General features: G+C 36.3%; 1 protein-coding gene across 1 annotated transcript; it reads right to left on the bottom strand.

Moving 5' to 3' along the window:
• Positions 1-10321: 10321 nt before the first annotated feature.
• Positions 10322-11320, bottom strand: LOC128048470 (olfactory receptor 9K2-like). Its single transcript, XM_052640868.1, has one exon. It carries the CDS (start codon positions 11261-11263, stop codon positions 10322-10324), a length of 942 nt encoding a protein of 313 aa, XP_052496828.1. The 5' UTR covers positions 11264-11320.
• Between the last annotated feature and the right edge of the window lie 1730 nt (positions 11321-13050).

The raw sequence follows: 13050 nt of genomic DNA on the forward strand, positions 1-13050 counted from the left end.
CCCTTAAATCTATTTCTCAATTCCACTGTATAGTCATAAGGGATTTGATTTAGGTCATACCTGAGGGGTCTCGTGGTTTCCCCTACTTTCTTCAATTTTAGTCTGAATTTGGCAATAAGGGGTTCATGATCTGAGCCACAGTCAGCTCCCAGTCTTGTTTTTGCTGACTGTATAGAGCTTCTCCATCTTTGGCTGAAAAGAATATAATCAATCTGATTTCAGTGTTGACCATCTGGTGACGTCCATGTGTACAGTCTTCTCTTGTGTTGTTGGAAGAGGGTGTTTGCAATGACCAGTGCATTCTCTTGGCAGAACTATATTAGCCTTTGCCCTACTTCATTCTGTACCCCAAGGCCAAATTTGCCTGTTACTCAGATGTTTCTTGACTACCTACTTTTGCATTCCAGTCCCCTATAATGAAAAGGACATCTTTTGGGGGTGTTAGTTCTAGAAGGTCTCGAAGTTCTTCATAGAACTGTTCAACATCAGCTTCTTCAGCATTACTGGTCAGGGCATAGACTTGGATTACCGTGATATTGAATGATTTGCCTTGGAAAAGAACAGAGATCATTCTGTCATTTTTGAGATTGCATCCAAGTACTGCACTTAGGATTCTTTTGTTGACTATGATGGCTACTCCATTTCTTCTAAGGGATTCCTGCTCACAGTAGTAGATATAATGGTCATCTGGGTTAAATTCACTCATTCCAGTCCATCTTAGTTCACTGATTCCTAGAATGTCGACATTTATTCTTGTCATCTCCTGTTTGACCACTTCCAATTTGCCTTGATTCGTGAACCTGACAGACTGGTTCCAAATAGGAAAAGGAGTACATCAAGGCTGTATATTTTCACCCTGCTTATTTAACTTCTATGCAGAGTACATCATGAGAAACGCTGGCCTGGAGGAAGCACAAGCTGGAAGCAAGATTGCCAGGAGAAATGTCAATAACCCAGATATGCAGATAACACCACTCTTATGGCAGAAAGTGAAGAAGAACTAAAGAGCCTCTTGATGAAAGTGAAAGAAGAGAGTGAAAAAGTTGGCTTAAAGCTCAACATTCAGAAAGCTAAGATCATGGCATCTGGTCCCATCACTTCATGGGAAATAGATGGGGAAACAGTGTCAGACTTTATTTTGGGGGGCTCCAAAATCACTGCACATGGTGATTGCAGCCATGAAATTAAAAGACACTTACTCCTTGGAAGGAAAGTTATGACCAACCTAGATAGCATATAGAAAAGCAGAGACATTACTTTGCCGACAAGGGTCCGTCTAGTCAAGGCTATGGTTTTTCCAATGGTCATGTATAGATGTGGGAATTGGACTATATAGAAAGCTGAGCACCGAAGAATTGATGCTTTTGAACTGTGGTGTTGGAGAAGATTCTTGAGAGTCCCTTGGACTGCAAGGAGATCCCACCAGTCCATCGTAAAGGAGATCAGTCCTGGGTGTTCATTGGAAGGATGATGTTGAAGCTGAAACTCCAATACTTTGGCCACCTGACGCAAAGAGCTGACTCATTTGGAAAGACCCTCATGCTGGGAAAGATTGAGGGCAGGAGGAGAAGGGGACGACAGAGGATGATATGGTTGAATGGCATCCCCGACTCGATGGACATGGGTTTGGGTGTACTCCGAGAGTTGGTGATAGACAGGGAGGCCTGGCGTGCTGCGGCTCATGGGTTTGCAAAGAGTCGTACACGACTGTGTGACTGAACTGAACTGAACTGAATGAAATTGAATCAGTAATAGCAACTACCCCACAAACAGCCAGACCATACAGCTTCACAAGAATACTGCAAACATTTAAAGAAGACTTAACACCTATCCTTCCTCAAACTATTACAAAAAATTAAAGAGGAAGGAACAACTTCCAAAATCATTCTATGATGCCAACACCCTGATGACAAAACCAGACATAACACAAATAAAACAAAAGTACAAGCCAACATCACTGTTAAATATAGATGCAAAAATCTTCAACAACTTATTAGCAAAAAAAAAAAAAATTCAACAATACATGAATAGGATCATATACCATCTTCAAGTGAGATTTATCCCTGGGATGAAGGGATGGGTCAAAATCAACAATTCAGTCCATGTGTTCATCTCATTAACTAATTGAAAATAAAAGTTATATGATCATCTCAGTAGATCCACAAGAAGCTTTGAGCAGGATTCAACATCCATTTATGATTTAAATGATCAACAATGACTGAAAAGCTGAAAACATTTCCTCTAAATTAGGAATAAAATAAGGATGATCAGACAAGAAAAAGAATTCAAACTGGAAAGAATAAAATAAAACTATCAGTATTTTTAAATGTTATAATACTATGTATAGAAAATCCTAGAAGATGCCACCAAAAATACTATTAGAACTAATAAGTGAATTCATCAAAGTTACAGAATAAAAATTAACATACATAAATATCTAGTGCTTTTGTACACTAACAACAAACTATCAGGAAGAGAAACTAAGAAAAATTCAATTTGGTTCAAAAAGAACTAAGTACCTAAGTTTTAATCTAACTAATGAGATAAAAGATCTGGACTTGGAAACCTGTAAGACACTGATGAAAGAAATTGAAGGCAACAAAACAAACAAATATCTGTCATCTCCTGAACTGTAAGAATTAATATTGTAGAAATAGCCATACTACCCAAGGCAATCTACAGATTTAGTGTGATCCCTATCAAATTACCAATGACATATTTAAACAAAATGACAGCAAGTAATTCTAAAATTTTTATGGGAACAAAAGCTCCCAGATAGCTGAACCAATCTTGAGAAAGAAGGACAAAACTGGAAATATCATGATCCTTTATTTCATACTATATTACAAAGCAAAGTAGCCAAAATGGTATGGTACTGGCACAAAAACAAACATATAGATCAATGGAACAGAATAGGAAGCCCAGAAGTAAATCCAGGTTTACGCCTCAATTAATCTACAATAATGGAGAAAAAATACACAATAGAGAGAAGACAGACTCTTTAACAAATGGTGTTGATAAATCTGGATAGCCATATGTAAAAGAATCATACAAAAGAGTTTATTTTTTCATACCATATGCAGAAATAAACTCAAGAAGGATTCAAAACTCAAATGTAAGATCTGAAATAATAAAACTCTTAGAAGAAAGCATAGACAATACACTCTTGATATCACTCTTAGCACTATTTTTTTGGATCAATCTCCTCTAACAAGGGTAACAAAAGTAAAAATAAATCATTTTTTTGTTAATTCATTTGTTGTGTTAATCAGCTTTTGAATTTTTCCAACATCCACATCTTGAAACACCTTACTCACTTCACCAGCTTTTTTGCCCTTTCTTTAATGCCTTTCATGATTTTCTTGATTGGCTCTGTTGTAAATCATGTGAAGTCATACAACATCTGGATACAGTCTCTCCAGCAAGAATTTACTGTTTCAGACTTGATGGCTTTCACAGCTTTTTTTTATAACAATGATGGCATCTTCAATGGTATAATCCTTTCAGACTTTCATGATGTTCTCTTTTTTTTTTAATGATTTATTTTATTTTATTTTATTTTTATTTTTTAACAGTGATAGTTTATTTTCTTTTTTTTTCTTTTCTTTTTTTCTTTATTTATTTTTTTAATTTAATTATTATTATTATTTTTTAATTTTAAAATCTTTAATTCTTACATGCAAATCAATCAATGTAATTCACCACATTAACAAATTGAAAAATAAAAGCCGTATGATTATCTCAACAGATGCAGAGAAGGCCTTTGACAAAATTCAACATCCATTTATGATAAAAACTCTCCAGAAAGCAGGAATAGAAGGAACACACCTCAACATAATAAAAGCTATATATGACAAACCCACAGCAAACATTATCCTCAATGGTGAAAAATTGAAAGCATTTCCCCTAAAGTCAGGAACAAGACAAGGGTGTCCACTTTCACCGCTACTATTCAACATAGTTCTGGAAGTTTTGGCCACAGCAATCAGAGCAGAAAAAGAAATAAAAGGAATCCAAATTGGAAAAGAAGAAGTAAAACTCTCACTGTTTGCAGATGACATGATCCTCTACATGGAAAACCCTAAAGACTCCACCAGAAAATTACTAGAGCTCATCAATGAATATAGTAAAGTTGCAGGATATAAAATCAACACACAGAAATCCCTTGCATTCCTATACACTAATAATGAGAAAGTAGAAAAAGAAATTAAGGAAACAATTCCATTCACCATTGCAACGAAAAGAATAAAATACTTAGGAATATATCTACCCAAAGAAACTAAAGACCTATATATAGAAAACTATAAAACACTGATGAAAGAAATCAAAGAGGACACTAATAGATGGAGAAAGATACCATGTTCATGGATCGGAAGAATCAATATAGTGAAAATGAGTATACTACCCAAAGCAATTTACAAATTCAATGCAATCCCTATCAAGCTACCAGCCATATTTTTCACAGAACTAGAACAAATAATTTCAAGATTTGTATGGAAATACAAAAAACCTCGAATTGCCAAAGCAATCTTGAGAAAGAAGAATGGAACTGGAGGAATCAACTTGCCTGACTTCAGGCTCTACTACAAAGCCACAGTCATCAAAACAGTATGGTACTGGCACAAAGACAGAAATATAGATCAATGGAACAAAATAGAAAGCCCAGAGATAAATCCACACACCTATGGACACCTTATCTTTGACAAAGGAGGCAAGAATATACAATGGAGTAAAGATAATCTCTTTAACAAGTGGTGCTGGGAAAACTGGTCAACCACTTGTAAAAGAATGAAACTAGATCACTTTCTAACACCGCACACAAAAATGATGTTCTCTTTCTATCAGGTTCTCTTCCATATCATTGACAATATTTTCCAGAGTATCGTGTGTAATGAGCCTTAAAGATCCATATGGCCCCTGATGTAGAGGCTGAAATAGAGATGTTATGTTCAGGGGGAAAGTAGACACCTTTGTTTTTTAACTCATGGGGCTCTGGGTGGCCAGGAACACTATTCAATATCAAAAAGAAATAAATAAATTTAAGACATACCCCCTCCAGCAAGGTACTTCCTAATTTAGGGATAAAGCCTTAGTGGAACCAATCCAGAAAAGAAAAGAGTACTTGTCTAGTCCTTCTTGCTGTACAACCAAAATTTGGCAACTGCCATTTATTGTTTCCCTTTAAATCTTGGAGGTTAGTAGTTTCATAGGAAAGGACAGTTTTGAACATAAACCTGAACACATTTGCACAAAACAATAAGGTGAGCCTATCCATTCCTGGCTTAAATCCTGGTGCTTACTTCCCTTCCTCACTAATAAATATCCTTTGTGACAGTTTTTTTTTCCCAGAAAATGGCACTTTATCTGCATTAAAACCTGGTTCAGACAGATATCCTCTCTCCTCAATGATTTTCTAAATGGCATTTGGGAACTTATCTGCCACCTCTTGATCAGCAGAAGATGCTTCCTGTGTTATGTTGATACTTTTTAAGCCAAAACTCTTTCTAAAATTATGAAACCATCCTTTTCTGACATTAGATTTTCCAGTTTTAGATCCTTCACCTTCCTTTTGCTTTACATTGTCATGTAATAACTTTCAGTTCAGTTCAGTTCATTTCAGTCGCTCAGTCATGTCCGACTCTTTGCGACCCCATGAATTGCAGCATGCCAGGCCTCCCCGTCCATCACCAACTCCCGGAGTTCACTCAGATTCACGTCCATCGAGTCAGTGATGCCATCCAGCCATCTCATCCTCTGTCGTCCCCTTCTTCTCCTGCCCCCAATCCCTCCCAGCATCAGAGTCTTCTCCAATGAGTCAACTCTTTGCATGAGGTGGCCAAAGTACTGGAGTTTCAGCTTTAGCATCATTCCTTCCAAAGAAATCCCAGGGTTGATCTCCTTCAGAATGGACTGGTTGGATCTCCTTGCAGTCCAAGGGACTCTCAAGAGTCTTCTCCAACACCACAGTTCAAAAGCATCAATTCTTTTGTGCTCAGCCTTCTTCACAGTCCAACTCTCATATCCATACATGACTACTGGAAAAACCATAGCCTTGACTAAATGGACCTTAGTTGGCAAAGTAATGTCTCTGCTTTTGAATATGCTATCTAGGTTAATAACTTTACTTTCTCTCAAATTGTATTAGAATCTATAGATATGTCTTTCTTATAGCAATCCTGCTCACAATAAAAGATGCATTTTTAATAAAAGATAAAAGTATTTCACAAAAGTTCAAAGTTTTCATGCCTACTGGAATAGCTACAGCAAGCTACATCTTCTCAAATTTCTTTTTTTTTAATTAATGGTCCTTACACAGGATTCATTCATGTTAAAATGATGGGCAACCATAGCTACAGACCTCAATCAGTTGAATATACCAAGCAGTTCAACTTTTCCTTCTAAGGTCATGACTGTTCTCTGCTTCTTAGGAGAACTTCCAGCATCATTAGTGGCATTTCCTAGGAGTCCTATAGTGTTTATATTTAAGGAATTGCACTAACCAGGATGAAAAATATAAAAGAAGTGGGAGAGATCACTTTTTATTGTGGTATCCAGTTAATTGGAGAGACTAGAAGCTCACATGGAGTGTCATGTGGAGCCTTATGTGCATACTCATAGGACTTGAGCTCACTACAACAGCAACAGGGAGGTAGCTACAAAATTATGACAGTAGCACAGTATGTACTACAATCAACCTCCTATAATTATGATTTAATGTTGTTCTTATGGTTTCACATTTCCCTCAGTTGGAAATGGTTCCAGGTATGGTCTGTAAGTATTTTTGTGCATTTGTTTTGGTAAATTTTAACTTTTTATCATAAATTTGTGTATATTTTATGACAATAAATGACAAAATAGAGTAGTACTTACATACAGTTTATGCATTCATGATGCATCTTTTTCTTAATTTTTTAAAATATTTCTAGGCTACATGGTTCATCTGCAAGTTTTTTCAAGTTGCTGCAATATTCAAAAACTTCTAATACATTTATTGAAAACAATTTGTGTATAAGACGACCTGTATATTTCAAACCAGTGTATTCAAGCGTCCACTCTATAGTCATACACTATAATAATGAGGTTAGGAATTGAAAATATGAGTTTTGAAAAACATAATTCAGTCCATACCACTTTTCTTTCTATTTCTTGTCTATTGCATTAGCTAAGACTTACAATTGGATGTTGAAAGGTTTTTGTAATGGGGACTTCCTAGCTTTGTTCCTAATTTTATCAAGAAAGCTTCGGCTCTCTCACCATAAATATGACCTTAGCTCTAGATTTTTGGTAGATGTTACTTTTCAAGGAAATTCTCCTCTATTCCTAGCCTGCTAAGAGCTTCATTTTTATTTGTACCATCACCACACATACCATTCAGGTTCAGAATGATGAGACCCACCGTCTTTGCTGCATCCCTCTCATACTAATCAGCTTCTATGTTCTGTGCATTTTACTTATAATTTTTAAATAAGCCTTTTAAAAATTACATTGTCATACTTAAAGCCCCATAAAGAACATAAACTGATAAAGCAGTTTTGCTAACTCCAGTCTTACGTCCTTCAAATGTATTTTCCATGCAACCATAGGAAGACTTTTCTTGATGACCAAAGCTCACTTTCAGGCACCCCACTTTACAGTCTTCATGTTTACTGTTTACATACATTAAACAATAAAATAAAATCTCCAGATTTTAATTACCTGTCCAATGATCTGATTCCAACATTAAACTATAAATTCCCTAAAGAATAAATTTATTCATACCTAATCCTACTACATGATCAAACGTGTTAGACAGAGATTAAATAAAATTAATGGAATAAATGAAGATACAGAGCCATAGTAAGTAAATTTTGGATCATACTCTATTTTGACAACTGCCTGACTTCTATTCTTTTAATAAATATTCCTTAAATAATTAATGCAGGAAAAATTATGAAGGTTCACTTAAGGAAATGATTGCTCAAAAAGATTTGTATATCTCTATCTCCCACTTTTTTTTTATATTAGGATCCATGAGCAAGAAGGTCCTCAGACCACTCCCCTATGCCTGACACACTCAATATACAATTTCTCAAGTTCATGCATATGATGTTGGTTTCTTCTTGTTATTACTTCCTCTTGATAGAACAGGTACAAAATAGTTTATTCAAGTGAAAATTCAACAATGATTGTAAAAAAAATTAGTAAACAGAAACCTGAATTAAATAGAGTTGAAAGCCGAAGTGGGGTGGGGGGGGGTGCTTTCACACCTACAACGGAGCAGAGCCCTATGAGAAGGACAAACAGTGCTCTTCTTTCCTGTCAAGGACTCAGCCAATGAAAAGCCAAGGACTCTTTTCACTACAGCACCTATCAAAACTTAAAAAAATATATATACAACATGAGACTCATTAGTCAAATATTATTTGGAACAAAATTAAGATTATAGTCTGGGAGACAGCACCTCAAGTAGCTCTGCGTAACTGCTCCAAAGATGGTCAGTACATGTATGTGATTTTGTTGAAGGGGGAGTACATGCCATCAAGCACAAATATTTTGTAGAAGTTTTCTGCTAGTCACAAGGAACATTCGACATCGTGAAGGATTTTAGTGCTTTTCTAGATATTAGCAGATACAAGAATTGGGCTTATCAAATAGGCTCCTGAAAATATCTATCTGAAGACCTATCCTGCCAGTTTTTCCCAGAGCACAGAATGCCTCATTTCTGTACTCTGCCCTAACTCCTTTCAGAGGTTGTTGAAAATCTGCAGCTGTACCAGCATATGATTTAATCCTTATAGAGGTAGATGGCAGTTGGTAGTTGACATGGTCAGTCTTTCTTTCCTCATCTTTAAGAGTTTTCCTCCCCATGTCATTCAGGAACTTACATGTGTCTGGCCTAGGTTGCAGACCTTGAATTTCAACTCTGTGCTTCTCTTCCATGTTTGCTGGAGAAATATCTGGCAGTCTATTTGTTTCAGGTAAACATTTCAGTGGTTCCCTCAGGGACCAGAGAAGACTCCCAACAGCTCTAGGGCAGGTAAACGAACAAGTGTGGTACCCTCATTTGAGCCCATCTTTGCACAGTGTTTTTCTCACCAACCCTGGATGTTGCAGATGTTTTTCTCCTGGAACTGAGCTTGCACCTTCTTTGCCTTTGAAGCCCTCCTGGCTTTATTTGAGATCTGTTTAAAGTTTCTGACATTCTGGTTAAGATGTTGTTCTTTAGGCTAGTACTCATTTGACACTTTGGTGTGATTTGAGATCCGACTGTTCCATGGAAACTGACTAGCCTTCAGCCTGTTCCCTGCAGAACTGAGGCAGCTTCTCCTAAGGTGGCTAGCCTTCAACCTGTTCATTCAGGAACAAGGCTTTTTTTCTGAGATGATGCTGGGATTTTCCGGCTTCGATCTATTCCTTTGGAAAGGCTACAGGAAGATTGCTTTTCTTACCTGGCAAAGACTGAGTAATTAAAAAGCCATAGACTGTTCATTAGAACATTCCCAAATTCCTCTTCCTTCTATAAAACTGTTCTCCTTCCCTTGGCATGCAGAGAATTGCATGTGGCTCGCCATGATTACATACCACAAATTGCAATTCTCTGCTGATCCCAAATAAACCCATCTTTGCTAGAGAAATTACTAACAGTCTGCTTGTTTCAATACCATTTAACATACCAGAGAAACTAGTGATTAAACTGAGAAATAATTTACTTTAAAAATAAGATGGACATTCTTGTCAATGTCCAGTGATTGATTGTGTGTAAAATCTGTTGGTCGCTCAGTTGTCTCTGACTCTTTGTAACCCCATTGGCTACAGCCTGCCAGGTTCCTCTGTCCATGGAACTCTCCAGGCAAAAATACTAGAGTGGGTAGCCACTCATTCTCTTGAGATCTTCGCGACCCAGAGATCAAACCTGGATCTCTTGCATTGTGGGCAGATTCTTTATGGTCTGAATCACCAGAGGCTGTGTGTAAGGAAAGAACCAATTCTAAAGACTAACACCATACAAAATAATTGCTTAACCACTGTAATAATATCTTAAAATAGTGTACAGCAGTTTGCCATAAAAATAGAAATAAATTCTGTGAAATAAAATTTTATTTGAGATTAGTCTGAAGATTCACCATGAAAAATGCTTCTACAGTATCCAGATAATCTCCAATATCTAGGACATTTAGGTTTGACAATGCTCACATTAAAAAAAATTAATATATGGAAAGCATATATTACCTTTAAAAAGCTTTTGATAATATTTTTATGATACTCAAGAGAATAATCTCTTTGATGAGCAGAAGAGTACAAAATAGACAGATACCACTCATTAGTGGAAGAGAAATAATAATCACAGAATAGTACTTTTCTTCTCCAAAAGTTTGTATAGCGCTTCTTTGACATCTTTGTTTCTCAGAGAGTAAATCAGAGGATTCAACATGGGAGTGAGTAGGGTGTAACACAAGGAGGCCACTTTACTGAGCTCAGGATATGTGTCAGGAGTGAGATACATAAAAAAGACAGCACCATACAGTACACTCACGACTCCCAAGTGGGAGCTGCAAGTGGAGAAGGCTTTCTGACGTCCCTTGGTGGACGGTATCTTTAGAACTGTGGACACAATATACAAATAAGAAACAATAATAACTATGATGGTAGGGAAGACAATGAGGCCAGAGAAGGTGAAAGAAGCCATTTTAAGGGTGAAGAGATCAGAACAAGATAGTCTCTGAAGGGGGCGAATATCACAGTAAAAATGATCAACGGTCCGAGAAGCACAAAAGGATAAAGTAAATGTCATGATGGTCTGAGGAACTGAGGTGATGCAGCCACAAAAATAGGAACCAGCCACCATCTGAACACAGAGACGTGTTGACATCTGGACAGTGTAGAGGAGAGGATTGCAGATGGCAATGAAGCGGTCATAAGCCATGGCTGCCAGAAGAAATCCCTCAGTCACAATGAAGAGGGCGAAGAGAAAGAACTGAGTCACACAGCCTGCATAGGAGATGGACTTGCTCTCAGACCAGAAATTGATCATAGCCTTGGGTGCAATAACAGAAGAATAAAAGAGATCAACGAAGGAGAGGTTGCCTAAGAAGAAATACATTGGTGTGTTCAGCCGGGGATCAAACATAATAATGATGATCATGCCTATGTTCCTGAGAAGGATCATGGCATAGATAAGCAGAAATAGGAGAAAAATGAGAATATGGAACTCTGGGCGGACCCTGAAGCCTACAAGAATGAAGTCAGTCACTTCTGAGTGGTTGCATGTTTCCCTGTCACCCATGGCAGAAACCTGCTGAGAGGTACAAGGCAAAATAAACAAATGAACTCTTGGCTGTCATCCTAGCTACAAATAATCTCTTTTAGTATAGGAGTCATAAAGCTATTCTACAATCATTATTTATTTTAACCTTAAAAATTACTAATTCATACAAGTGCTGGAATTAGATCTTTTCCTTATGAAACTTATACAGTGCCTTCAAACACAAATGCCTTTCATGTTTGCAAGTATCACTTCTGTATATATTTCCTACTCATGATTTATGCAATAAATGCAATGTCATGAGACTGATTGTGAAAGCACAAATATTTCAATGAATGACATTTTGGAAGCAATTTGGGTATCTTAGTTTGGTGATATTAAGGGCTTCAGTAGTCTCATTTAGTAAAACTTAGCTTGGCAAACTTAGATTACCAGCAGATACAAAGAAAATGACTGAATTAAGACTACTTAAAGGTTGCGATTACTTTTTGTGGGTAATGGGAACTTTGGATTCTGATGTAAGTTATACACTCACAAAGAATAAGTTGTGAACAACCAAACACAAAAATTATTATCACTTGCATGCTAGAATTTCATGCATGAGTCTCAAATTCTTCAAATTTCAGATAAGCCTCAAATTCTCTTTCATAAATGCAATTTTCTCACATTTCCTCAGCTAACAGCTCATAGTATTTAAGAAAGAGATTTATACTATCTATATAGAATTACTTTAGAAATGGATACTGAGCAAAAGATACATATGAAGAAACTGTTGATTGCATTCTTATTTATCCTGAATATAAATTTCACAGTCATCATTAGTACATTTACTAGACAGTTCAAATAAGATCACTCCTTCTCCTCAGGCCTTTATGTGCATGACTGTGCCTAGACAACAATAATAATGGCAAACATTACGTGGAATCTTTTATAGACCACTTTTCTAAATGCTTTCCTAGTAGCTCATTTTATATATACAACAATAATATGAGGTGAGTATTATTGTATTCTCCAGTTTACAGTAAGGAAAATGAAGTACCAAGAAATAAAATATGTTGAAAGCCACCTTAGTAAGGTCAGAATTGAAGTCTGAAGCCCAGAAATCTGGCTCTCAAATCCATGCTCTTAATCTATAACCTTTTTCATTAATAAAGAAATCTGAGAGAAATATAATATTTTGCATGAGAAAAATATGGCTTTCAGTAAACTGGTTTGATGTCATTTTGATATATTTTTGTTATTCACCAGCTCCATTAAAATTAAATATGCAGATAATTATATTAAAGGGACAAGATTTTAAATAGATCATTCTTAGGATCTGAGGAAGTATAAACTATTTAGACAGTGAAAGGAAACACAATAATAGTTGTGAAATGTTTTTTGAAAAATAATGTATCTTATTTATATTTCTTTAATCCTGCCTGGGGGCAAGGGACCAGATCATTTTAATTTTTGAGCAAGGTCCAGAAGTTGGTGAGGGACCGGAAGGCCTTGGCATGCTGCAGTCCATGGGGTCACAAAGAGTTGGACAAGACTGAGCAGCTAAACTGAACTGAAATGATTCCTAACAAACTCATTCTAATATTATTCTAATGTCTAAAGACATTTAGATCTGACAAAAGAAGAGTGTTTTTCCCAGAGTAGTCAATAGATAAATAGTTGGTGATTTATTATTTGTCAAAAACTCACACATTTTAAAATTTACTCTTACCTTATATTGTTTGATAATTTGCATATTCTATAAAAAGAAGCCTCAGAATTCTGATGTTTTTGCCTTTTTATTGTTTTCATTCTAAAAAGAGTAAACA

The sequence above is a fragment of the Budorcas taxicolor genome, chromosome 5, assembly GCF_023091745.1.
Source record: "Budorcas taxicolor isolate Tak-1 chromosome 5, Takin1.1, whole genome shotgun sequence".
Classification (NCBI taxonomy): domain Eukaryota; kingdom Metazoa; phylum Chordata; class Mammalia; order Artiodactyla; family Bovidae; genus Budorcas; species Budorcas taxicolor.